This window comes from Euleptes europaea, chromosome 14 (genome assembly GCF_029931775.1).
Source record: "Euleptes europaea isolate rEulEur1 chromosome 14, rEulEur1.hap1, whole genome shotgun sequence".
In the NCBI taxonomy this organism is placed as follows: Eukaryota; Metazoa; Chordata; class Lepidosauria; order Squamata; family Sphaerodactylidae; genus Euleptes; species Euleptes europaea.
In genome coordinates, this window is record NC_079325.1 from 35,196,021 (window position 1) to 35,223,929 (window position 27,909).

General features: G+C 47.7%; 1 protein-coding gene across 1 annotated transcript in view; it reads right to left on the minus strand.

The window, feature by feature from the left end:
- ADGRD2 (adhesion G protein-coupled receptor D2) overlaps positions 1-22,021 on the minus strand; it is a 53,062-nt gene extending 31,041 nt beyond the window's left edge. The window contains exons 1-13 of the mRNA XM_056860108.1: positions 21,986-22,021; positions 21,146-21,341; positions 20,804-20,934; positions 19,544-19,607; positions 17,784-18,014; positions 16,128-16,766; positions 10,765-10,863; positions 8,896-8,981; positions 6,337-6,621; positions 6,117-6,228; positions 2,715-2,849; positions 2,294-2,408; positions 542-653 (exon numbers count right to left, since the gene is read on the minus strand). Of these exons, the coding sequence (XP_056716086.1) occupies positions 542-653; positions 2,294-2,408; positions 2,715-2,849; positions 6,117-6,228; positions 6,337-6,621; positions 8,896-8,981; positions 10,765-10,863; positions 16,128-16,766; positions 17,784-18,014; positions 19,544-19,607; positions 20,804-20,934; positions 21,146-21,341; positions 21,986-22,021 (2,241 nt within the window). The remainder of the gene's footprint in view (positions 1-541; positions 654-2,293; positions 2,409-2,714; positions 2,850-6,116; positions 6,229-6,336; positions 6,622-8,895; positions 8,982-10,764; positions 10,864-16,127; positions 16,767-17,783; positions 18,015-19,543; positions 19,608-20,803; positions 20,935-21,145; positions 21,342-21,985) is intronic.
- Between the last annotated feature and the right edge of the window lie 5,888 nt (positions 22,022-27,909).

The window sequence follows — 27,909 nt, forward strand, 5'->3', positions numbered from 1 at the left end:
GCCTTTTCTTGTGTTCTTATGGGACCCCCTCCCTGGATTTTCATGATTGGACCATACCACCTTTTATTTTTTCCATTATACTCTCAGCGATCCCTCAGTGTTAAGGCCGAACTAGACATTACCTGTAGCATGTGATCACCACAGGGACTTACTGTAGGATGGCAGCTGAGAGTTCCCCATGGGAATTCAATTCTGAAGCGCAGGGGTTTGATTCATACCGGGACCATGGCATGGCTGGAAGAGGGGCTTCGGCCTTCCTGACCCAAAACAGCCCTGAGGGTGTAATTTGCCCTGCAGGGGGAGGGCACAGGCACACTAAATATGTGCATGTGAAAATAACTCTTCCTGGGGCCAGGTTGGGAAAAATGGTGCAAGAGGAAGGTTGAAGCCCATCCTTCCTCCACGCCACAGTCCCTATCCAAATTGGGCTCTTGCGGCCCTTCCAAATTGTGTTTCCATGGGAAACTCACAGCTGCTGTCTTGCTGCAAGTCCCTTTGACGACCTCATGTTCCACGTGTCTCGTTTCGAACTATTCCTCACCTGGACTTGTGCTTGGTGCCGGAGGCGGTAACGCACGGAGGTGCTGATCTCTTCGTAGTCACTGACCACAGTGGAGGAGATGATGGAGGAGCCCACCTGAGTACTCAGATACCTACGCAGAAAGCGACACAGTTTGTTGACTGCAGCATGTTATGGCAGGGTGATGAATGGGGACGGATATGTGTGACATTGTGGTGGATAACCTGGCAAAACTAAAGGCGGCTCAGACCTTGTAAGAGCAATGGGATCCCCAATGTAGGATTCTGATCTGCCAAAGCCACAGGATTCAAAACGAGTCCGTCCCATGCAGCGCTGATCTTTCACTTTCAGGAAATAGACTGACATTTTCACCTAATGGATGTTCTTGCATACTGCCCGCCACTCATTCCTAACTGTGACCTGACTAAGGCTGCCCACTCTGGCTGGGGAAATTCCTAGAGTTGGGCTCAGTGGCTGTGGAGGGGGAAATTTGGGGAGGGATTTCACCTAGAATCTATGGTGTATCATACAGTCTGCCCTCTGAAGCTGTCATTTTCTGCAGGGGAACTGATCTCTGCAGTCTGGAGATCAGGTATAATTCCAGGAGAACTCCAGGGTCTACCTGGAGGTGAGCAATCCTAGACTTGACCCTATTGTTTGGTCCGTCTACTACTTCAGTTACTTAGCACTAAGAGTTTCCTACCCAAGTCCATTTCTGTCCTGAGCTTCCCCACACAAACATTAACATGGGAAGAGGCCAGTCTGTCTCCATGCTGGTGATGCAAAGGGTGCCACTGCCACCTAGTGTCCAAAGAACAAAACAGCATGCCAGGCCTTACCACAAGCTATCGCTTACTGTCACCGTCTCTACCTTCAAGATGCCCACCTGGCATTCCACAGAGTGTGTGTGTCTCTGCAGAGCTACCTGCTTAAAATCCAGCCACTTGACAAAGCAAACAGCAACTTCACTCATCTGAACAAAGTCTTCTGAAGGTGCCATCCTGCAAACAGGTAATAACAATAGCTGTCCACTCAGAAGCATTCTCTGCTGTGGCTCTGATCTGATGAAATGTCCTGCCTGAAGAGGCCAGGAAGGCTTCCTTATTTCGATCATTCTGCACAATGTGCAAAACAGAATTGTTCAGGAGAGTCTTTTAATAAAAGGAATAGCATTGTAGTTTTAAGTTTAGGATTGTGATTGAGAGGCAGTGTGGTGTAGTGGTTAAGAGTGGTCGACTCTAAGCTGGAGAACCGGGTTTGTTTCCTTACTCCTCCACATGACGCCTTTCGGGTGACCTTGGGCTAGTCACAGTTCTCTCTGAACTCTCTCAGTCCCACCTACATCACAAGGTGTCTGTTGTGGGGAGAGGAAGGGAAGGTGATTGTAAGCCTGTTTGAGACTCCTTTCGGTAGAGAAAACTGGGGTATAAAAAACAATTCTTCTTCTCCTTAATGTCTGTGAAATCTGTTTGATGCAATTGCCAGTCACTGCTGTTGTGCTGCATTGTTCCTCTAATTTTGTAATCCAGTTTTCATGCATTATTTGCCAGTATTATACTGCTTTTATTGCCTTTTCCCAATTGTGTAATCTGCCTTGAATCTCCGTGAGAAAGGCAGACTATAAGTGCTATATTGGGCACACAAGGATTTTTTCTTCAGCATATATATATTCCTAACCCCTCCCCTAAACACAGGGTAAACACAGCCAGAGGCAAAAGGCATTGAGTGCTACAGACCCATGTAGGGCAGACAGCAATGATCCAGGCAACCAACCTTCTGCCTCCATCCGACACGGCTGCATCTTTGAACACAGCACTGCTACTGCCTAGAAGGTGCTGGAGGGAGCCATAGCTGTACCAGGTGTTAGTTACCGTGATTCGGTGCAGGCCTGGACAGAAGCAAACACAGGCAACTCCTCTTGAGTGTGAGCAAAATACAAAAGTACTACAGCGAAAGCAGTGATTGGGCCAAGGGGCCAACTCCCCCCTCCAGTGCCACATCTATTCCACCCCTATCAGGTTCTGACATAGTTTACTTTCATCTTTCAATCCAAGCTGTCTCCCTCCAAACCTCACCAAAATCTGGTTTCATGGAGGATTGAAACTTTCTTGGTGCTGCTGTAATTCCAAAAGGCAGAAGGGACGGACAGCTCAGACACCAGAAAGGCTGCACCCTGTACTGTCTCCTTTCATACCTGTCATACTCAGCCTCTCCATTTCTTCTGCAGGAACCTCGATTTGGTCAGGCTTGTCTCCCTGTTGGCTTGGCATGATGTATGCAGCACGGTCAGCCACAGCTGCGCCAAGTTCGATACGTCGAACTTCAACTCCTGGGAAGCCAAGAACGAGGAGGAGGATAGACTCACAATTTAATGGGCCACCAAATTAATTTCTAATCCTAAGAATTGTTTGGAGGGGGTGGGAGGGACAGAGGAGGAGACTGGGTTCCACTGAAAGCATACAGTAGTAGGGTTGTGCTGTAATAAAACGGTTCAGAAAGATGCTTTGGTAAAGGGACAGGGACTGTGGACTATGCTACTGTGCATAGTACATACTGTCTGTTGCTGTAAGTATGATCCTACTATGTAATTTTTGCATCTTTTAACTTGTCATGTTAATGCTTATGCCTTGTTTCAGCTCTGTTTCAGATTTCTGCTTGGTTTCAGTCTTCTGTAATCCAAATCCCACTACATTGTTTATTGGATGCCCCATCCTGTTGATTGAATTGACTTACACTGTGTAATCCACCTTGAGTCTCAATGAGAAATGCAGACTATAAGTAATGTAAATAAATAAATATCTGGATCATTTTCCTGCTGTGGTGTGAATGAGCAGACTGGATGTGCCCCTTTGAATCACCCTACTCCCCTAGCTGCAGCTGTTAGGGGGCAGAACCGTCTTGAAGGGACAACGTTTGCAGTAGTCATGAGCAGTTTGGACCTCAGACAACTCACTGCCTTCAGTTTGGCCTAGGGCTGACTCGCTGTCCTTCGATTATCCATGCTGCTGCTTTTCCCCGGTTTCTAAGCTGCTGCTCTGTTATTTTGCTTGCCTGTTTTATTATACTGTTGTACTGGTAACTTTTAATATGTAGTAATCTATCTGGAGGTCACTTGGTGCCATAGGATGAATGTAGCTGGGGGACCCCAGGGAGTGAGCAGACCAGTCAGGTGAAAACAGACACAGGAGTGGAGGGGATGGTGGTGCTAACAGTAGGGACAGAGGCAGGGCCAGACAGGGGACTGCTGACCCCAATTGGCGAGCAGAAGATTAGGAAGAGGCCCATAGGGAGGGGGTGGCCCAAGACCAGTGCCATGGGATGAGGCTGGTTGACTGTTGCTGCAGCCATTGGGGTAGATGGCATCCCCTTGGAATTATCCTGGGCTTGGGAGAGCCAGGGAGAGGGTGGAGCAGGTTCAGATGCTAGGATGAGCTTTAAAAGAGGTAGTCTGGAGGAGCCTGGGGAACAGAATGAGGCAGGCTGAGGCAGGGTAACCAGAGCTGGGAGGAGAAGGGACTTGTGAACGCAGCTTCGAAAGACTGATTAAAAGTTGCTTCTTGCAACCTGGCTGGAGCTAAGTTTGCGGCAGGATAAGATTAACCAACGCCTGACCCCATGTCTGCTGTGCTCTCTGCTACTCCAGGTAGCCTGTGGCTCATTTACCCCACTTACAGTGAGACAAGAAATAAGAACATAAGAAAAGCCCTGCTGGATTAGACCAAGGCCCATCAAGTCCAGCAGTCTGTTCACACAGTGGCCAACCAGGTGCCTCTGGGAAGCCCACAAACAAGACGCCTGCAGCAGCACCATCCTGCCTGTGTTCCACAGCACCTAATGTTTTAATACAAATAAATTATCCAGGATCGAATTGTACATTTTTGTCTACACTTGGGCAAACGTCTTAATTTAATTCACATCATTTCACTCGTATACAAATAATTTCTGAAACTGACACAAAACCACTTCTCAGGCACATGGTGAGCAGCATGACTCACAGCACTTAGAACAGAATCATAGGGGCTTAACGCACGGCCAATTTGTCTCGCTTTTGTGCCTTAATAGTAGCGAATCTCCATGGTCCACACGCACGACCGTCCAAGGGCTGCGCATCGGACCCACCTTAGTCGCGAATTAAGGCAAAAAAACCCGGGTTAATCAATCCCTGGTTTATAGCGATCTTTTCGGTTCTAATCCGCTACTTTTTTTTAATTCCGCTACATTACCGGAACGCCGACGTGCGTGTAATTACTCGGCTAGCTCGCTACTAATGCTCCTTACCGGTCTCCTCCGTCCCGCCCCCTTCCCTGCACAAGCAATTGCCGCTTCCCGTCCCCCGTCCCGCCCCCTTTCCTGTGTGAGCAATCGCTGCTTCCGGTCTCCCGTCCCGCCTTTTTTTAATTGACAGGTTGAGACGATGGTATACCGGAACGCTGGCGTTCAAAGAAAAAAAAAAGGGGGAGAATCGCCCTTTGATTGGATAACTCCTCAGCCAATCCTTGGGCGATGTCACTCCCCTGCTATCCCGCACTGCGAACTATCCCACATTATATGGTTGGTTCAAACGCACGGGGAGCCTCCAGCAGCTACTTGTTTCAGACTTAATGTGGGATAGGCTGGCGTCATGCGTTTGATTATCCAGACTTAAATATTGTGGGATTAAAATATTGTGGGATAACAGAGGAGCGAACCAGGAACATTCTGCCCATGCGTTAATGCCCATAGAATCACAGAGTTGGAAGGAACCACCAGGGTCATCTAGTCCAACCCCCTGCACAATGCAGAAAACTCACAACTACCTCCCCAGTGACCCCCACTCCATGTCCAGAAGATGGCCAAGATGCCCTCCCTCGCATCATCTGCTTAAGGTTATAGAATCAGCATTGCTTACAGATGGCTATCCAACCTCTTCTTAAAAACCTTCATGGAAGGATAGCTTACCACCTCCCGAGGAAGCCTGTTCCACTGAGGAACCGCTCTGTTAGAAAATTCTTCCTAATGTCTAGACGGAAACTCGTTTGATTTAATTTCAACCCGTTGGTTCTGGTCCGACCTTCTGGGGCAACAGAAAACAACTCAGCACCCTCTTCTATATGACAGCCCTTCAAGTACTTGAAGATGATTATCATATCCCCTCTTCAGGCTTCCTGTTACCTCCATGGGAAACACGACTGTGCCCAGCTAGGCCTGGAAAGGCACTGGTGACTGCAGCTGATGAGTTATCTGGTGCTGAGGCGGCCAGCAGACCCACCTCCTCAGGCTGCCTGTACAAATCACCACCTGCCTCACAGGATCAAAGCAACAAGGCAAGGCTGCCACCTGCCCTCAACCTGGAGTGTAAGACAGGCTACAGGTGTAACCAGGGCTGCATCCAATGCCCACTGGATATTGTGCTCTTATTGCACAACAGCATTCATTCACCACTGGGCTATCTTTTCCACCACAAGAAAATCCAGTTGTAAATAGTTGCTAGCACAATGGAAGTGCAACATTCCAAGGACATGAGGATGCAGCTTACATGACAGACTTTTTAACACTCACATTCCTGTGTTGCATTCCTCTTGCGCCGAGAGTGCCCCAGAGTTCCCCCTCAACTCACCAATGTTCTTACTCTTGATGGTCAGTTGGGGCCTCTCCGTACTCAGAAGCTGCTGAAGGCTGGACGCCATCTTGTCCATGTTGTCCACAAGCGTCATAGGTCCACCAATGATCTAGGGAAGCATACAAACAGCTGAAAGAGGCCTCCGTGGCAGTAGAGAGCCCACAGCTGCCCTGGCACACCCCTGTGCCCATCAACCCTCCACTGCGCCTCTTTTTACCGGCTGGATCTCAGACCACTCCTTGGCGTTTTGCTCCTCCAGAATTATCCCAGCAATTTCCACGTAGTGCTGGCCCAGCTGTTCCAGCATTGGTAGCTGCTCTGGCTCCTCGACAGCTTCAAAGTCAGAGACCTTTCGCAGCAATTGGATGACACCCAGGAGGGCAGCTGTGTCCAGAGTGGGCTGCTCGGCCTCCATCAGGACGGTCTCCACGACCTCCAGGAATTCAGTGGCTGCTGAGAGATTCAGGCCTTCAGCCTCTGCCTGGAAGATGCTTTCAGGAATCTGTGGCAGGACAAAGAGCCCTAGACTAGAAAGGTGTGTCTAATTGGGGGGGGGGAGAGAGGAGGCTTGCTGCAGCACTCAGGGCTCCTCCCTAAATTCTCCATCCGGGTATAAATTTATGCCATTTCAGGAAACGCGTTTCTTTCGCTTCCAAGACCAACAATACAATCCTAAGCAGAATCATACATTTCTAAGCCTACTGAAAGCAGTGGACTTAGAAGGGTGTAGGATTGCAGTGTCAGAATCGGAACATTTGGGATGGCAGAGAGAGGCCTGCACATTAGAAGAAAGGGGAGGGGAGGCATCAATAAAGAAAGGACAAACAGAGCAGTGGGGAATTTATGCAAAGACAGAGGAAGAGGAAGAGGAAGAGGAAGAAGAGTTGGTTTTATATGCCGACTTTCTCTACCACTTAAGGGAGACTCAAACCGGCTTACAATCACCTTCCCTTCCCCTCCCCACAACAGACACCCTGTGAGGTAGGTGGGGCTGAGAGAGCTGTGACTAGCCCAAGGTCACCCAGCTGGCTTTGTGTGTAGGAGCAGAGAAACAAATCCAGTTCCCCAGATTAGCCTCCGCCACTCATGTGGAGCAGTGGGGAATCAAACCCGGTTCTCCAGATCAGACTCCACCGCTGCAAACCACCGCTCTTAACCACTACACCACCCTGGCTCTCAAAGACCCCTACCCTGAGTACGCTATCAAACACTCTGTCCAGCCCAGTTAGGGTCTTCATCAGAAGGTTTTGTACAGTGCGGAGGGTGGAAATTTGTTCAAACGGAACAAAGGCTCCTGTGATGTAACTGGGTGCCCACAGAAGCAGGGAGAATGCATGGAACTGCCAGCAGCATCCAGAGATTCCACCCGTTCAGCCTGAGGGATCAGGCAGCTGCCTGAAGCCCAGATGTGCTTTCAGCCAACTAGGTCAGGATTAGGTTTCAACCCCCCACCACGAACCCCAAAATGACCTGGCTTCTCCAGCAACACCTCCTTGTGCTCCTCCCCATTTATTCAGTTTACTTCATTTATACCATGCCCAGTGAGGACTTAAAGCACCTTATATCAGTCTCCCTTCCTCTTTTTAAACCTTGGCATACTGCACTGATATGCCTGCCCAGCTGGGCCAAACTATGGATTCAAGATACTTTGGGTACAAGTGAAGATCTTCCCTCTGATTGAGACTGTGAATGGATCTTCCTAGCAATTTTTTAAAATTGCGACCGTATTTGATTTGGGTTGTTTCATAGGGGAGGGTTTTTTAAACCCCCTCTGCCATTTTCACAGTCTGTCCCTGCCCCCCCCCCCCCACGGGGACTGTTATAAGCCATTCATAAAGGTGCCTGCATTTTTCCCAGTAGGGCACCGAGCAGCCTGGGGTAATCTAAGATCAATCTATCTGTTACACCTTCCTCCAAAGAGCTCAGGTCAGCATATACAGTTCTCTCTTCCTCATTTTGTTTCCACAACAACCCTCCAATGCAGGGGTGTTGAACTCAATTAGGAAGAATTTTCTAACAGTTAGAGCGGTTCCTCGGGAGGTGGTAAGCTCTCCTTCCCTGGAGGTTTTTAAGGAGAGGTTAGATGGCCATCTATCAGCAATGCTGATTCTATGACCTTAGGCAGATGATGAGAGGGAGGGTATCTTGGCCGTCTTCTGGGCATGGAGTAGGAGTCACTGGGGGTGTGGGGGGGAGGTAGTTGTGAATTTCCTGCCTTGTGCAGGGGGTTAGACTAGATGACCCTGGTAGTCCCTTCCAACTCTATGATTCTATGAATTGTTACGAGGGCTGGATATGACATAAATGTCACTTTGTGGGGCCGGGCCATGCCTCGCCAGCCCAGATCGAGAGGGGGGGGCTGCCTTGGTTGGCTCATGGGCTGGCTAAGAGCTCTCAAGGGGCCGCATCCGGCCCTTGGGCCTTATGTGTGACACCCCTGCTCTAATGTAAGCTTAGGCTGACAGACAAGAGTAACTGGGCGAAGGTCACACACTGAGCTTTATGAGATGGTGGGGATTTGAACTTGGATCTCCCTGATCTGAAGTCAATCATCACATCACACTGGTTCTCTCACAAAAATGACATTGGGGGGAGGGAGTTAACCTCCTCCAGTAGCTACAATCAAAATATCCTTATTAGCTGCAAGTTACCGGGGGGGGGGGGGAGGAAGTGAAATCTTCCAGCATCTTGCCTAGTCTGCCCCCCCCCACTCCCCGCCCAGGATGAGACCGTTAGTGATAAGAACTGGAAAGTGAGACAGATACTTGACACTCACCACTGTGGCATTTGCCCGCCTGTTAACTTGGGCTATGAACAACGGGTTGGAGTTTGACTGCATTTCCTTCAGCTGGTAATAAAGATCTGAGAAGGAAAATGCAACAGGGAGGTTTTAATTTGCTTGGGACGATGCTGACCAAAGACCCGTTACCAGCGGATAAACACAGAAAAGGATGCAAGGAAGACACAATAAGTTGTGGCCAATTTAGACATCTCTTTAGGCATGTTAGGAAGGGAAGGGAAGCAAAGCACTCTGGATTACCCTTCAGTTCACGCAAACACAAAATACCAGTGAATTGTAAAATAAAAGGAAATTGTTGGAAGTGAAGGCTGAGCATTGTCTCTTTGTACCAAGCACAGCAGTACTCCAGAGAGGGCAGTAGAGCTAGTAAGATGGGGCAGGTTCGATGCCTCTAACCTTCCACCTGTCCTGTTCTTTTACCCAGAATGCTAATCTCAGGGACTTCCTTCCCTTTGGCGGTTCCCTTCCTATCTTTGTGCTCTAGGGTTGCCTTCTTCCAGGTGGCACCTGGTGTTCTCCAGCTGACCTGGCCTGTAGACTACGGAGATCAGTTGCCCTGGAGAAACTGGCAGCTTTGGAAGGTAGACTCTTGGGCACCACATCCCTGCTGAACTCCCTCTCCCCTTCCCAGACTCGACCCTCCCCAGGCTCCACCCCTAAATCTCCAGGAATTTGCCAACCCAGAGTTGGCAATCCTATTGTGCTCTCTCTGGGATCACCAAGCGAGACACACACATACCCCTGCATTGTTCCCCATCCTAATTTAGTTAGTTGGAATGGTTCTCTCTCCTTTCATATCTCAGTGTGACTTTCTCTAACAATGAGCAGGACCCATTTATTTTCTGAAGCAAAAAAATCCTAGTGTGGACTTTATTCTCAGGGTTGCCAACCTCCAGGTGGCACCTGGAGATCTCCCACTATTACAATTGATCTCCAGGTGACTAAGATCAATTCCTATGGAGAAAATGGCTCCTTTGGAATGGGGACTCTATTGCATTACGCCCTGCTGAAGTCCCTCCGCTCCCAAAACCCCACCCTCCCCAGGCTCCAGCCCCAAAATCTCCAGGAATTTCCCAACCCAGAGCTGGATACCCTATTTATTCTAAAAGCAGCCTCCACCTTCTGCTAGCGCACAGCCAGCTTCTGCTAACAGACACAGCAATGCAATCCTAAGAAGAGTTACACTGTTATAAAGAACATCTAATTTTGCCCCATACTAATTTAAATGCAGTTTTAATTTTGGGGGCTTCTCCCAAGGAATCCTGGGAATGTAGCTTGGGGAGAATATTTGAGAATTATCTGTTAGAGATCCCCTGGTAGTGCTGCTATACCCATGATTTTTTAGGAGGAAGCGGTAACAGTGAAAGTTGGTGGTGAAAGTTGGTGGTGAAGGCATACACACACACCAAGTTGTGGCTTAAGGCCATTCTCTTGAAGCAAGCCAGAAACTATCCGGGAGAAACAGCAGCCTAATGAGAGAGCAGATGTCAACACACACACACACCACCAAGATCAAGCCAGAACAACCAGAAACCCTGAGATAAAATTGTCTGGAGCTTGGAAAGGGAGCTTGGGTGGTGCCTTCAACACAAGGAGGGGCAGCAGCGACTGTGGCTCTGCTAGAAGGCAGTGGCTTGAATGGTCAGTGCAGGCATCTCGGTTGTTTGTACAAGGGCTGAAATAACTGCTGATGCCTCTGTGCTTCCTTCTGCTCCAGCGTACAGAAAAGGCTAATAGGAGGGCTGTGCTTCCCCACCCCCAGTGCTAGGAGATGGGGATGCTTGAGCTGGGACCCCCTGCATAAGATGCAATACCTATTGGCGTAGACAGAACCAACAGCCATACCTTTTCTGTAGCGGCAGACAAAGGGCAACGGCTGCAGGCAAGAGGCATAAGTGAGGACTCCAGGGGCAACTCTGAAGACATGGCACTCCTCCACAGGCCCTGTAAGAGCACACAAACACACACCACATATTCCTTCAAGAGAAAGCAATAGCCTTGCAGGAATTTTGCCTACACCTGTGGGCTCACAGAATACCCATGCTGACCCTTCACTATTTGCTATGCATCCAGAATCAGTCTGTTGTGATATCTTGTCCTTTAAAGGGTTCAAACTGTCTGTGTGCTCCCTGTCGCCTACATACTATTGGCTGTGCTGCTGTGACATCATGAAGTAGTCATGAACATTATAGTTCCAGAAGGTAATAGGAATGTGTTGCAACTGAATGACAGAATGAAGTAGCTTCTGTGAGAGAGTATGTGGCAGTGAGGAACAGGGGAGAAGCATGACATCGTGCCCAGTAATAGAAAACACTGTGTGCTGTTGGCAGGAACGTAAGGGACATGTTCAGGAATGTTGGCTGGGGAGGGAGGCTGAGAAAGAACAGCATCCACACACACCTGTTCTTGTACTGCTTGCGGCTGCTGCTACCTCTCACCCCACCCCCTTCCCTCACTGCAGTGGCAAAAAAGTACAAGAGACAGTGATTGTGCAGGTCCCTATTTGGGTCAAAAAAAAATCCTTTCCCCTCACCTTTACTATCCATGTTGAGCTGTGCTGTAGCATTAAGGGAATGGCAGGTGAATGGGGGAAAGCCCTTTAAAGGGCTAAAGAGTGCAGAAAATGGTTCATGGCAGTGAGCTGTCCTACAAGTAGAGCTTAACTTCAAACCCCTTCTCATAGCCACAATAGAGAGAGGTTCTGGATAGGCATTCCCCTGCAGCCACTCTGAAGATTCCCATTGGAGAAAGGATTTGTTTTTTCTCCAGATTAATGGGGAAAGCCCTGGAGCTCTAGTTGTCATCTGACATCTGTGGACAATCCACTTTGATCTAGGAGCTTCCCCTTAAAGCAGCACAAAGGTTGGCCGGAGTGCTGACCTCGAAACACCTTGCACAGAGCATGAGGACAGGAGGAGCTGTGTGCTATTGGCAGGAAGAGAGAGCGTCACAGGCTCCTGTCCTCAAGGGCAAACCGTTCATGTGAATCCATCTCCATGAGCTATGCTTTGCTCATCAGTGGCACATGACCAACTCTATGGATGTTCTCAGTTTATTCCCAGCTGCCTGTACTCATGGTTTACCCAACCTATATGCCGTGCAAGGGAGAAACAGCCCCAGCTGCCTGGGCTCCAACAAATCTCATTTGCTACTAGAATAACTGATACTCGATATAAGCATCCTCTCTAATGCTACAAAAACAATAATCTGTACGGATTATTCTGATGGTTGTAGTGCCTCACTGGTTTTTCCACATAGAGGGCTTTCATTGCCATGCCCAGGGTGAAGTAATCAGCAGACAACATCACTTACAACACAATCTCAGCCGTGCACAAAGGGACACAATAAACAGCCTCAGAACAATTCTGACATCATAATCAAAGAGGCTGACAAAAGAGGGACAGCTGCCATCATGAACAAGTTAGACCAGGGGTGGGGGACCTTTTTTCTGCCAAGGGCCGTTTGGATATTTATAACATCATTCGCGGGCCATACAAAATTATCAACTTAAAAATTAGCTGACCAAGCCCCAAGCAGGCAGCTGCCCCAGACGACCCCCACACACACATGGGCAAGCAGGCAGGAATCCAACCGGTGGTGCCCTTGCCCACCTGGTGGCACAGGATGGTCTGTTGCATCAGCCGGGAGTAGCCGTCCAGCCACACGCCGGAGTTGCTCCTGCTCCACATGGCCGGGGCCGGATTCTACACCCGGCTCCTGCTACCTCCGCCTGCAGGGATGAAATGAGAACACTGGCTAAGAACTCCCCACCCCCCAGCGAATTCCGGCCCTGCCCCCTTTAACCCCTTCATTGTCACTACTTCCGTCCCTAGCCCTCTTGCAGTACAGAGGGAATACGTTTTTCCACGGCCCGGGTGGGAAACGGTTAATCCAGTTTCTTGGGCGGTCCTAGCAGCTCCATAGCTAAGGACTCTTCTGCAAGAAGGAAAAAAGGTTCCTTTCCTCGGCAAAACAAACTTGCATCCGCCTTGAATAGAGGCTATTCCTGTCCGCGGGAGGGGCAGATTGCCAGTCTTAGATCCTTCTGAGCTAGAGATCTGCCAAGACCCACGAAGGGCCAGACCAAATGATTTTGCAGGCCATAAATGCCCCCCCCCGGGCCTGATGTTCCCCACCCCTGAATTAGACTATATAGAAGTGGCTGAGAGACAACTCTCCTACTCACCACATTTCTACAAGCTACTATCTTTAGACCCTGCGAAGTAATACCAGAAAAAAATTAAATAAAACAATTAAGAAATTACCAACATATGCACAGCAACTCTATATAGACACACCCCCAAACCTCCTATCTTCCACCTAAAGAACACAAGCCCGGCATCCTGGGACACCCACTGTTTCAGGCGTTGGCACAATCAACATAGAGGTGGGCTTTACATTTGCCATCCTTGTGCTGGCAACCCCTGGGAGCATTTGGGGGCAGAGCTTGGGGAGGGGGAGTGTTGCTAACATTACGGCATCTGCACTATCATCCCCACCAATTTTCTACCACTGCTCCATCAAGTGAGTGTGGGGGATGGAGTGTGGGGTGGGAAGTTGCCTGCTACATGCTAGCAACTTCTTAGCCCAAGTACTCTATAATCTATTGAACAGAACTCTATTATTTATTGAGTCCTGCTCAAGGTGGCTTACAAGTAAAAACAATACCATATTATCATAAAGACACCATAAATTATTAATATAAACAACCCACAGAAAATAAACTGGGGCATAAAAACAGCATGAAACAATCCAGCACCCTAAAAATATAATTAAACAGGCCTCAGACAGAAGCAGACAATAAACCACTAAAATGATAAACCCCTTTGTTAAAATCCTGGCCAAAAAGAAATATTTTTAGCTCTGTACCATCATCACCCCCAGTTACCTGTAAGGTACTATTTAAAAAAGGTAAAGGTCCCCTGTGCAAGCACCGGGTCATTCCTGACCCATGCGGTGACGTCACATCCCGACGTTTACTAGGCAGACTTTGTTTACAGGGTGGTTTGCCAGTGCCTTCCCCAGTCATCTTCCCTTTACCCCCAGCAAGCTGGGTACTCATTTGAATGACCTCGGAAGGCTGAGTCAACCTTGAGCCGGCTACCTGAAACCAACTTCCGTTGGGATCGAACTCAGGTAATGCGCAGAGCTTGGACTGCAGTACTGCAGCTTACCACTCTGCGCCACGGGGCTCCTAGCAAGGTACTATTTACTTCCTGAAAAAAAACTGAAAGCCACTGACTGAGGAAACTCAGAGAATACAATCTTGGCCATTATAGACATGGGGGCTCTATATACCAACATCCTCCCCAAAGACATACTGTGGCCCAACAGTAACATTACCCCTGATAAAAACATTCTACATCTTGTTACCAGACTTTGTCAAGCTGCCTTACCCATAATTTCTTCAGGTCTGGCAACAGCTTGTATCTTCAAGCTAAGGATACATCCACGGATACCAGCCTGACACCACAGTATGCAAACATATCTATGGCTGTCAGAGATGTACTTACCACCTACTAACACCTCTTCCGTACTTGAGATTTATCAATGACATTTGCATCATCTGGACATATGGCAAGAAAGATCTTTTGACATTCCACACCAATCTGAGCCTTGACCAGTCCACACAACAAGGTCCGTTTTCTGGACACCAGTGTACAACTACATGATGGACGAATGAACACCACTTTATACCAAAAACTCACCAAACTCTACACATATTTACATGCTTCCAGTTACCACCCTGAGCACATCACACAATCCATTGTCTTACAGCTAAGCACTATATTGCACTGGCATTTGCTTCAGTTCCTGGGACAGGAACTCACACTTGAAGTATTTATAGCAGGAATTCTTGGGACAACAATACCCACCCTATGAAATGCAGAAACGGTGATGTAAAAGTCACTATACTTCTTCAAAAGACCTTCAATGCCAACATGAAATGGCTGAACTGAAGGTTCATTAAAAGCTTTCACACTACCTTCACCGGGCATAAACAAAGATACGGGGCTGGATCCTATGACTTCCATCCGCTAAGTTGGATCCTATGACTCTCTTCCATTACATATTCCTTCAACAGAGGAACACTTTTTTTGATGATAAAAGGCTACCTCTGATGAAGAAAACCTTTCTTTGTTGAAGGAAGCCTTTCTCTATTGGAAAACTTGGTGAAAGAGAGTCATAGGATCATACTGGAAGGGCGTCACAGGATCCAACCTTTGGCATTGGACTCTTCATGGGCATTAACTATCTGAACAAAACCTAGGAGTTATAATTAGCTTAGCATAGTTTGTGAATGATCTCTGTACTTTTCTTGATTGAATTTGATATCCCTATAATTTTAGACCTTGCATTTCATGGCCACTTGACCAGACTGTTTTTTTCCCCTCACCCTCCTACATAAAATGCCTACATGTTGGGGATCCACTCACTGCATCTGTAGAAGTAAGCTCTACACAAAAGCTTATGCTACAATACGATTTTGTTAGCCTTTAAGGCAGGGGTGGGGAACCTCAGGCCCGGGGGCCGCTTCAGGCCCGCAAAACCATTTGGTCTGGCCCTTCGCGGGTCCTGGCAGATCTCTAGCTCAGAAGGATCTAAGACTGGCGACCCGCCCCCTCCAGCGGACAGGAATCGCCTCTATTCAAGGCGGGTGTGAGTTTGTTTTGCCGAGAAAAGGAACCTTTATCCCCCTTGAAGAAGAGTCGTTCGCTATGGAGCTGCTAGGACTGCCCAAGAATATAGCAGGCTAATTTTTAAGTTGATAATTTTGTATGGCCCACAAATGGTGCGGTAAATATCCAAATGGCCCTTGGCAGAAAAAAGGTTCCCCACCCCTGCTTTAAGGTGACAAAAAAAACCCCTCCTGGTTATTTTTGAACACAGGAAGTTCCAGAGGTGAGTTAGAGACCATTATCAGAAAACCTCTGCTGGAAAGACTGCCATTCCAAGCTGCTGCCCAGAGGCAGGATGCTCTCTTCCCTACACAGCTTCACTATAGACCAACACGGTCAGTCTCCATCTCATAAGCAGAAAATGGGAGCACTGCGGAGAAGGTGCCTGTTCACCAGTAACCTTTGCTCAGCTTCCTTTCCTCTTAGGCTGCTTCCATGTAGGAATTCCCCCCACCATGGAAAGCAGAAAGCCCCTAAATTAAGCAGTGGATGGCTACCAACCAGAGTTGCAACCCAAGTGAGCTTTACCTGGACAGGTGAGCTGAAGCATGACCTGCTGGACGCTGACTTCAACATCCAGGATATCAGCGTTCCAGCCAAACACCAGCCCTTCCTCAATGGAGATGCAGGAACGCACTTTCTCCATCTGCTCCCTGCTGAGGACTCTCTGCCAGACATGCAGGTCTGTGAGGTTCCCACTGAATGACTCTTTCTCCTTGAAGGCACCACCCAGGGAATCTTGATCTTGCCCGATAATAAAAGTCCCCTGGCCATAAATGGCCTGTGAAGCAGAGAGCCCCACGGCAGAGGCCTTCTTCTTCCCATCAGCATAGATGGCCCATGTGCCATTGTGAAGCTGCCACGTGACACAGAAGTGGTGCCATTGCCTGTCACTGCGAAACATGGGCAGGTATGGCGAGTGATGCCCATGGAGGATGATGGCAAACCGGACGAAACCGTCTTCGTCCACAAAGCCACGCAACTGGAATTCATTGATGAAGGCCGGGACTGCATACGAGAAGATGGTGGAGATCTCCACAGCCCCAGGATCCCACTGGATGTGGGCACAGGCGCTCACAGCTGGCATCACTGGGAAATCCGCCAGGACCTTCACAAACTTTGTGTCTGTTTTGTTTCTGAACACCAGGATTGGCGTGGAGTGGGTTCCTGAAGAGTGGAGCAAGATGAAGAGCTGAAAGGGGGAAGCACATGGAAGACTGGACATTCACAAACAGACATATGTTAGTGCGTCACGGATTGTTTCAGATTTGGAAAAAGGGGCAACACGGATGCACTGTGGCACCCTTCAAAAATTCTGATGAACTGGCCCAGGAGGCACTGAGAGAGTGGCCTCTTCTGCCCCCTATTATAAAGGAACAACTTTTATGTTTGAAGAATCTTCAGGGCACTCGGGGCAAGCAGCACCCTCTCTGCACAGGGAGCTTCCAATCAACATAGCAGGCTCTCTTCTGCATGGCACCCAGAGCTGATTGTCCACTCAAGAAGCCAAGGTGAGCCCTAAAGGTGCACTGAAATATGGCTGGGGCTGGCAGCAGGAAGCAGGCAGGGCTAATGACCATCACTGGCCTCTCCCACCCTCCCCTCCCCTTGAAGGGTGGCCGCCTGTGTCGCTCTTACTGTAAAGAATCATAGAGTTGGAAGGGACCACCAGGGTCATCAAGGCCAACCCCCTGCACAATGCAGGAAATCCACAACTACCTCCCCCTGTAGAACGAGATTTGTGCGCCATCTGTGATTAGGATTTTAAAGTTAATTTTATTGTTTAGCCTTATTGTTATTATCATGTGATAGTTAGATTTTAAATGATGTTACCTGCCCTGAGCCGGCTTGCTGGGGGGAGGGGGGCTACAAATTTGAAAACTAACTAACTAAATAAATCATTGCCTCCTGGACCCTTGCAGCCACCAGCCAGGCCGATGGCAAGCCCCTGAGGTACTGGTAGCAGTGCTGAGATCCAGCTGGCTCCCACTGCGTCTGATCAGACAGAACCCTCATCTCTTCCCTCCCTCTTTTCGACATATCTACATTTTCAGAGACAGATATTCTCTCCCCCCCACCCCCCGCCAGCACTCAGGCCAGAAACATTGCCTACTTCTCTACTAAGCTCACAGCGACCGAGGCATAAAGGTTCACCTGCCAACCCCGAAACGTGTTTCTACTCACGCCTCTGCTTGGGCCTCTGCAGGAACGCCTCCTCGTCATTTAACCAGATAGTGTTTCGGATTTGGTGGGATTGCAGCTTTTTGCTGAGAGACGTCAGCTCACCATCCCAGATCTCTGAGACCAACTGAGCAAAACGCTGTTGGCAGTACCTGTCTGCGTGCCACCAGTCTAAAGCTGCAGGCGTGTATTCGTACACATGTTCCCAGGTCTCAATGATGAGGGGGACGGGACCTGGAAGAGGAAAGTGGGTGGAGTGCAAGAAGAAGAGTTGGTTTTTATACCACACTTTTCTCTACTGTTAAGGAGTCTCAAAGCGGCTTACAATTGCCTTCCCTTCCTCTCCCCACAACAGACACCTCGTGAGGTAGGTGAGGCTGAGAGAGTTTGGACAGAACTGTGACTGGCCCAAGGTCACCCAGCAGGCTTCATGTGTAGGAGCAGGGAATCAAAACCCAGTTCTCCAGATTAGAGTCCACGGCTCTTAACCACTCCACCATGCTGGCAGAAGCCTCCATCCCACCTCAGGACTTTAATCTTTAGTTGACCCTTGCATAATGGCTCAAATGCAGCCTCTGAAGATGTGGGGGACAGTGGGTGGCAGCAGGACTCAACAGGGGGAAAACTAGGGGACACATAAAGTCCCTGTCCTTGGAGGGAGGCGGGAATGAGGCATAAACACAGTCTCTGCACCCCTTGTTTGCAGCGCTGCCCTTCCATAGTGCCCTCTTAAGGCTGGAAGTCCTATGTCTAGGGAGAATACACACCCTACCCATGATGCCCAGAAGACGAATGTTTATTCTTATGGTAAAAGGGACATCTAACATGTTTGCCGCACATAGGAGATGAAATTTTGCCTTTCCATCTCAATTTCAGACAACCCATTTAAAGCCAAGGCAGGAATCCTCCATCATGGATACAGAAAAGGGAAAAAGGACTGTGTTGGTCAGTAGTTTTGTGCATCAGCTATCAAGCAAAACAGCTGGATTGAAACAAGGTCTTTTCCTGTCCAGCAATACTAGCCACTCAGTCTACTCAAGAGTAGGCAATGGTGCTCTGCTAAATGGATTCAGTCCGCTCTAGAGTAGGCAATGGTGCTAAGCTAAATGGATTCATGGTTTGGCTCGGTGGTAGGCAACTACGTGCACTCAGATAGACCAGGTGTCTGCTGCCTACGGTTCTGGAGCCAACTTTGGCTCAGAATGGAACCAACTATAGTTGTTTAAAAAAAGAAAATAAAATCTTTAAGCTGAGGTACATTGAAGAGATACCCAGGATGCCAGAATAACCAGTAAGTAAAGGGAATGGCAGTAAAATATTTTTATAGGACTAAACAGCTTCTCAGAGCTTAGAAAAATGAGAGGCAATGAGCTTAGAAAAACAGCTTAGAAAAATGAGAGGCAATGAGTTGCCAGTAATCCAAGTGTAAATCGGTGCAGACTTATGCTAGTGTACAAAAACAATTGTGCAGGTTGTGAGACCCTGTGAGCGCCATTGTCTGATAAAGGATTCACAACAACCAGTGTTTGGGTTACAGAAATTTATGGATTATTAATCAACATGTCAATTATCAGCAATGTTAAGTTGTATAGATTCGGTTATGCAAATTAATTCTCTTATACTGGCTGTTCGTTGATCTCATGCTCTGAGGGGTTTTTTAAAAGTAGTTTGGCTCTTTGCAGACTCCTGAGAGAGACAGATTTTGACATTTCTTTAACCTACCCTGCACATAAATACATAAAGGCAGAGATCAAAACACTAACCTTTTGAAGTGTGATTTGCAGCAGGTACAGTGAAGCCTAAGATGTTTCTTGAGGGAAGGCCAACCTGTAAATGTCGTATTTTTAGTGCACCTCTTTCAAGTTATCAGTTAACCGTATCCAGAAAAAAAGGGTGCTAGGTAGGCTTACATTCCCTTCTCTTAGAAATTAAGCATGGAATACACTTCATAGGCCCTTATTTTTCTGCACAAATACCCAGCAGGGACCACAGTGTCCATCAGAGACATTTTATGCACAGAAGACCCTGTCCCTGGTACATCTAGTTAAAGGACCTCAAGAAGCTGGTTTTACTCTTTTTGAGACCCCGGAGAATTCCTGACACAGTGAACAATAGCAAGCCAGACAGACCAATGGCCGAAATTGGTATAAAGCAGAATAATCATATACCATAGTTTTAGTTGATCAAACTCAAAATCTTTAATTTTGCCTAGAAAGCTACAGTGCTAAACAAACCCAGAAACAACGAAGTCTTCGGCCTTTTATGCATGGCCGTTTCCCTTGCATTCACCCGTCTCCCAACTACTTTGGGGCTTTGTTTTGATTATGCATGCATTTTCTGACCTTCAGAGGTCACTTCTTCTCCCCACATGTTTTGCAGATTCAAAACAAAGCCCCAAAGTAGTCATTGGGGGGGGGGTGACCTTAAGAGAAACAGCCATGCATAAAAGATCTTAAACAGTTCCTCAGAAATCCACAGTAGTTGAAAAATGGCCCCACTGTCTAATATTAACGCAAACTGACTTTGGCCCACTTTGCGAGAGCGAAAGGCAGGTTATAAGCAGGCTAATAAGTACAATTCAGACATTCAGAAAATTTACCAGAAAGCCAAGAAGCCAGTAACCCCATATCCTGGGTCTGCAGAGCACGCCGATTGGTATGCAGACATCCATTCTCTGTGTGAACGAGAAACATGTTATTCCAGGGACCGTACAGAACTTCACAAGAAAACACGTCTGCAATAATTTACTACCAATTTAGAGGGGGGAAATACTTAGCAGGCAGCATTTTTCAGGGAATTAAAGCAATGCGATCCAGAGGCAAGAAGAGCCGACCCCAGCCCAGCAGATGCTCCGAATGACTCTTCAGTCCCCAGATGTGCTGCTTTCAAAGCAAGCACTGCATTCATTGCAGATGTTTGGGAGACGGCTTCCTTTTTTGCAGGGGGCTCTAACAACCCCTGCCACACTAGGCCTTGAACCTGGTCTCTTCTCTTTCTGCATTTATGTGGCTTGGCTCCCTTGCCCTGGCCATCCGAAATGATGGCACCATCCCTGTAAAAGATAAGTGTTTGTTCCCGCTCTCTCCTTGGGGTTCCCCAAAATGCTCAGAAATTACGCCCAGCTCCTCTGAATTATGGGGCCCCACACGTTTTTCTGGGGCCAGGGGATAACAAGGGCCAAATCAAACGCGATGCCACCCTTCCGTCCTCTTGCCCATGGCTAATTCCACTCCCGTTCTAGCTTCATGGAGAGCACCAACGTGCCAACTGCAGAATAAATCCACAAGAGTTTGGAAGAAGCAGAACGGGGAGAGAAAAAGCAGGGGAGGCCATGGGGGAGACCCGACCACCCCAAGGCTGCTTGCCTCTTCTGGCGCTGCGTCGCTCCTGGGCCCCGATCCGCGCGCTCCGTCCCTCGGCGGCGCCTAGAGAGGGTCCGCCCCGAGGCTCACCGGTCCCCACGCCGACGGACCGAGCAGGCGGTCCCTCGCCGGCCGGCCATCCCCTGCGAAAGCGGACCCCCGACGACCGCTCGGCTGCAGGGGAGGCGCGAGAGAGACCCTGCCAGGGAAGCGGCCAAGGGACGAGAGGGAGGGAGGCAGGCGGGTGACTCATGGGGGGGGGGCAACTTTCAATGTCAATCCCTTTCTCGGCATACCATCAAGCAGTCCATCAAATAAAAGCAACCCTCTAAACATCATTTCACCTCCATATTTGGCAGGCATGGGCAAGATACTGTGAAAGTGAATTAAAGCTGGGCAGGCTTAAAGGTTCTATTTTGACCAAATTCAAACGGGAGAAGTAGAAATATCATTAAGGATATTGATTTAGATTAAAAGAATTGTGATTAGATGGATATAAGGACTACACTATAATGAATTAGAATTTAAATGCAAGGGGGACAATTAAGTTATCAGATAGATAAGAGGAGGGGAGAGGGGGAGTCAATGAAATACTGACGTTAATTAGTTATTTGGTTAAGAAAAATAATGTTTATATCATATAACGATGTTGTTGAATGATGCAAATAATTGTGATATAAAAAAACAATATTTTTTTAAAAAAATAAACATCATTTAACCTCTGCCTCTTAACAATTTCATCAAAAAATTTAGGCACAGATGCAATAGTCTCAGAATCTCTGGAGGAGAACAACAATTTGAACTTAATATCATCAGCAACTGAGAAAGCCCTTCTTGGCGTACCCCCCTTTCCACCGTGAGCAGGGCTGGTGCTCCCATTAGGCGAACTAGGCGATCGCTTAGGGCGCAGACCTCAGAGGGGCGCAGTTTCAAACAGAGTCGTTTCTTGGAAAAAATGAAACTGACAATTTATATTTTTTTATTTTAAGATAAGTACTAGAACAGTGCTATGGAATATAATTAATGATAATGTCTTATAAAAAGTTTTGTGCTTTTATTTTTCTACAAGACAACAGTTTTTGAAAATTGGTTAGCAATGGGGGGGCACAAGTAGTTAAAAAGGTAAAGGTAAAGGTCCCTTGTGCAAGCACCGGGTCATTCCTGACCCATGGGGTAACGTCACATCCCGACATTTACTAGGCAGACTTTTTTTTCGGGATGGTTTGCCAGCTCCTTCCCCAGTCATCTTCCCTTTACCCCCAGCAAGCGGAGTACTCCTTTGACCGACCTCGGAAAGATGGAAGGCTGAGTCAACCTTGAGCCAGCTATCTGAAACCGACTTCCATCAGGATCAAATTCAGGTCGTGAGCAGAACTTGGACTGCAGTACTGCAGCTTACCACTCTGCGCCACGGGGGTCCTTGCCTAGGGCGCAAAAATGACTGGCATGGGCCCTGACCGTAAGGCAGGCAATACTTTTTCAAACAGGGTTGGGTGTGGCTACAGAGAAGCCAGCCGCCTGCTTTAACCGGTTTGCAGAAGAACTACCCCCCACATTAAAAAAACAACAACCTTGTTTGCTCAGAGGCAGAACCAGGTCAAGCATTAGCACCGCATATGGCTGCATCCATATAAACCTTGGATATTGCATTTGCCTTGGCTATAGCAATCGCTTCCCTCCTGGATTGCTGCACTCCAGTGGCTAATGATTGCAACAGGGCATGCTGTAGTAGGGACAGTGTCAGACTAGGAACAGAGACGACCATGGTCCAGTCACACACAATCAGCCTGACCTACCTTACAGGTAGGGTTGCCAACCTCCAGGTAGTTAACAAAAAAACAAAGCAGCACACAGGCTCTATCTAAACACTGTAGTGCAAACAATATGTACTCAAAAATATGTGAATAAGTGAAGGTGAGGTAACTAAAACACACATATAATGCAACAATCAATCTAGAGCATACTTTTACAAATAGTACATCTATAAACTGCGTGAACACGCTGATAACATCCGGCTTATATTAATAGCCCTGAAACAACATGCGGGTGCAAATTCAACGGAACACATGAATGGTCCGCAACACGGACCCAGTCCAAGAGGACGGACGCGAATTCTATATATTTCCAGCGTTTCGATGATCTTCTTCAGCTGTCCGTTGTAAGATGAAATGGTACAGAAACTGTCTCGTACATCAAAATACTAAATGCAGACCTGAGGGTTCTACCTGCTGGCTTCCAGATGGATGCAATGATGCCAGCCTCCAGGTAGTAGCTGGAGATCTCCTGCTATTACAACTGATCTCCAGCCGATAGAGATCAGTTCACCTGGAGAAAATGGCCGCCCTGGCAATTGGACTCTATGGCATTGAAATCCCTCCCCTCCCCAAACCCCACAATTGAGAGACTGGGAGGTTTCCCATTGAAACAGAAGACCTGGACTTCCAAATTTTCTCTCCCTTTGCCTGCAGTACTGATTTTCTATTTGCAGGAAGTGGTTTTTGTTTGTTTTAAATAGAGGAACATTTCAAAATATGGTCCTATACCTATAGTGGCACAGTTTTTCTGTTCTACTGCCTCATTTCCTTGCCTTGTAAATTGGGTCTCAGATGCATCCAGTGAAGTTTTAGGATCACAACAGGTACCACAAATTGCCACTCCAGAGTAGCACTTGTGAACAATGTCTTGAGCTGCTCAGCCTGCATGGCTGCAGGAACTCAAGATTTCACTGCTATTACTCAGGGTATGCCAGTGGGGAAGGCACTCAAATCTCTCTCCACCCTTCCATGCTTGAACCCGGAGTCAATAGCCCCACATTTCTCTTTGACCTGGGAGCAAAAAATGGACAGAGGCATAGACAGCCAAATGGCTGGACAATTTTCTCTTTCTCTTGAGGCAGGAAGACCAGAATGACCACCAGAGAATGGACTCTCAAAGGGAAAGGAGCCCTCTTCTCACATGGTTTCTGACCAGGGAAGCACAGGGCATGAACTTTACCTAGGAACTCCATCTTGTCCACATGGCAAGGAACCATGGGGAGAAGTCCCGATTCTGAGAACTTCAAAGTACTCTCCACTACATGAGGAAGCTTATGTAGAAGCTGAAGACCAACATTTCACTCCTCTGCACAGCAGCTGAACAGACAGGCAGAGCCTTGACCTCCAAGGGCATAATTTACCTTACATACAAGTCCAAAAGAATAGAGGTTAAAATAACATTTTTTTTATAGTGAGGGAGAGCAAGACAGAAGAAAAAGGAGGAGGGGGCAGGGATGTATGGGGGAAGAAACCACTGCAGGGGTGAGGGGAAAACACTACTCTGAAACTAGCATCTTTTCTATAAAAGAAAGTATAATTGGCAGGCTCACAAGGGAAGGAGGGGAGGGAGTTGGAATTCCCCGTCTTTTCCAAGATACAGGGGCTCTGGCAGTTGCTTGTCTTCAATTCATTTCCTATAGAGCAGAGGTACTGAATTGTTTCAATATCATCTAGTAACACCAACTCTGCCACAAAAACGTTTCCAGAATCCACCCTGAGACAATCTCAAGATGTACAGTTTAGTTTTGGGCCACCATTAAGTATTAGCAAGCACTGAAAACACACGTTTCAGCTCCAAAGGACAAAAAAAAAAAAGTTTGGATTTGCGAGAAAGCTGCTTTCGGTAATTAAAAAGTTTCAATTCTAGTAACAAAAAGGGTAACGGTGTAAGGATACCTAGCTGAGAAGGTATGAAAAACAGGGCCCATTCATTGGTCCCTAGAGACGTTTACATCCAAAGAAGATTTAAAAAAAAAAAACTATCGAGCAAAAGTTCTATAAGTGTGAAAAATTGTGTATTTGTACAAATGGTTCCTACAATTCATTCACTCAATAGCTGTCCCCAGAGGAAGGCAAGACCATTCAAAGATGGGCAGTTGTGCCTGCCTTCCCCCCCCCCCATCCATGCATGTCCCCCGCACATTCTTGTTCCCCTCTCAAGGGAGATGCTCTCTTTTGAGCAATGGCTGTTCAGCCTTGCTACAGTGAAAGGCACATAATTCCCACTCCTCCCCTTCGAGGGGATGCTTGCTTTCCCACTCAGACTCACGGGCAACTGCCTTTTGTCCTTCAGGGCTTGGGTTCCCAAATGTAGGCAATTACTGAATCCCAGTGCCTCCACAGACTGCCATAAATCTCAGAAAAGAAAGGCAGCCTTTTGAGGCAGCCCTCTCTGCCTCCTTAGTCATTGCAGCCAGTTGGTGAATTGCTTGACGGAGAAAAAATCTGTCTGAATAGCCGTGCACAGGGCAGCCAGTATCTCAGAAGAGCACAATGGCGGCTTTAGAGATCCTTGCTTCTGGAAACCTGCTCTGCAGAGCTGGTGAGAGAGGGAAGATGGTGCAGGAAAATACCCTCTTGCAGGCAACTGCCCTGCTCAGCGCTGAAAAAATTAACATCAGTTTGGACAGAAATCAACCAGATCAGATGTCAGTGCAAGATAGGTTCTTTAGCAGCCTCCCTCCACTGGAATTCAAGAATCTTGTACAGGTATCTGTGGTAGGGTTGCCAGCCTCCAGATGGTCGCTGGAGATCCCCCCACAATTACAACCGATCTCCAGATGACGAGATCAGTTCCCCTGGAGAAAATGGCTGTTTTGGAGGGTGGACTCTATGGCATTACACCCAGCTGAGGTCCCTCCCCTCCCTAAACCTTTGCCTCCACCCACAAATCTCCAGGAATTTCCCCACCTGGAGTTGGCAGCCCTAATCTGTGATAATACAAAGATATGCAGCGGGAACTATCCAGCTTGGGGAAATCCTGGAGATTTGGGGGTGGTGCCTGTGGAGGGAAGAGTTTAGGCAGGGAGTTCAAAGGGGATGTGATGCCATACAGTCTGCCCTCTGAAAGCTGCCATTTCCTCCAGAGGAACCGATCTCTGTATTATGGAGATCAGTTGTAATTCCAGGAGAACTCCAGGGGCCACCTGGAGCCTAGCACCTCTAGCAGCTACCCAGTTCCCAAATCTTCAAAAGCCACCTTTGATTAATCAGCTGTGAGTTCGAGGAACTTTGCATGTACTCAGAGGCATTACTTTCCATGCTCCAGGGTCAGGTTTGTGCACTTACATGCAGGCTGCTGAGCTGAGACCTGGCTAAAAGAAAGTTGGTGTAAACCAGCGATCAATCTATCTCACAATTGTGAAGTTTTTCCCAAACCAGATACTGCTGCAAAATTCAGATCCTATGTACATACAAAGTCCACCCCATTCTAGAGCTTCCTCTCTACTATTGAGCCTTCACTCCAAATTGGAAAGACTTAAGGATTTTTATGGTCATTTATGCCATCCCCGCCACATAGCCTCCCAACTCTCTCCATATCAGGGCCTCACAGATCTCTGAAAACAAAGCTACCGTATTTTTCGCTCCATAAGACGCACTTTTTTCCTCCTCAAAAGTGAGGGGAAATGTCTGTGCATCTTATGGAGTGAATGCCGGCTGGGCGCGTGTGTGTTGGGACGGCGTGAGCCGGCGTTCCCCGCCCCAACGGCCAGCTGGGAGGCGGGCGGGGCTGCACAGAGCCGGCTGGGCGCGTGCGCGTCGGGACGGCGCAAGCCGGCGTTCCCCGCCCCGACGGCCAGCTGGGAGGCGGGCGGGGCCGCACAGAGCCAGCTGGGCGCGTGTGCCGGCTCGCGCCGTCCCGACGCACATGTGCCCAGCCGGCATTCACTTCATAAGACAAGTTTTTAAAGGAGGAAAACAAGATTTTTTCTTGTTTTCCTCCTCTAAAAACTAGGTGCGTCTTATGGTCAGGTGCATCCTATGGAGCGAAAAATATGGTATGTTACTTTTCAATCAATGCAGAGCAATGGCAGAAGGAAATTTCCTAGATGCCAGGTGAGACCTCAAGTCATAGCTTATAGCAGGGGTCCTCGATGACACCTTCTCCAGTGCCCACCAGGTGTGTTTTTTTAATTAAGAGTGTGTGTGTGTACAAACACACACACACACACACACACACACACACACACATATACATACACACAGATAATATAAAAGAATAAGAATAGAAAAGAAAAATAGATGAGTAAGGTCCAATCTCAAAATCATAACTTTCATGAAGTCTGGCTAACTTTTAATAGTTTAACAAACAATTTTTAACAAATAGTTTAACAAACAATAAGCAAGAACTAGTAGACAATAATCTTCTGTACAAAATAACACAACATTATCAACTACAACATGTAGGATAAAGTATCACTTACAATATTACTAGTTGTTAAATACTTCTGGGGGGAAATTCCCTCATTTTAAAATTTTATGTCTCCCCCCTCCATATTTAACCAGATGATAGTATACTTATCGGTTTATTCTTTCCTAAGAATAACGAAAATAATATAATTTCCAGTTTTCTTGAAATTCTTTAGATGGTTTCCTGTTAACATAATTTGTAAGTCTCGCCAAGTGTTTTTTTTAGAAAGTGGGTGGAGCCAGGTGGGGCTCTTGTCCAGAAGGTAGGTACCCGCTAAAGGTGGGCAAACTCCCATAATTGTTTCCAATGCCTGCTGATGCTCATCTGGTTGGCGGGCAGAAGCAGGCTGGCGAAACGGGAGGGGATCTTTGTTGCTGGATGATGAGGTCACTTCTGGCACGTCACGGAAGCTCAGACATCACATCCGAGCAATGCTCTAACACTCACTCAGAAACTCTATGAAAACCATAGAGTACAATAAAGTTGTTTCAGGGGTAGCTGCCACCCAATGTTGGTTTTATTCTCCCTCACTCCTCTTTCCC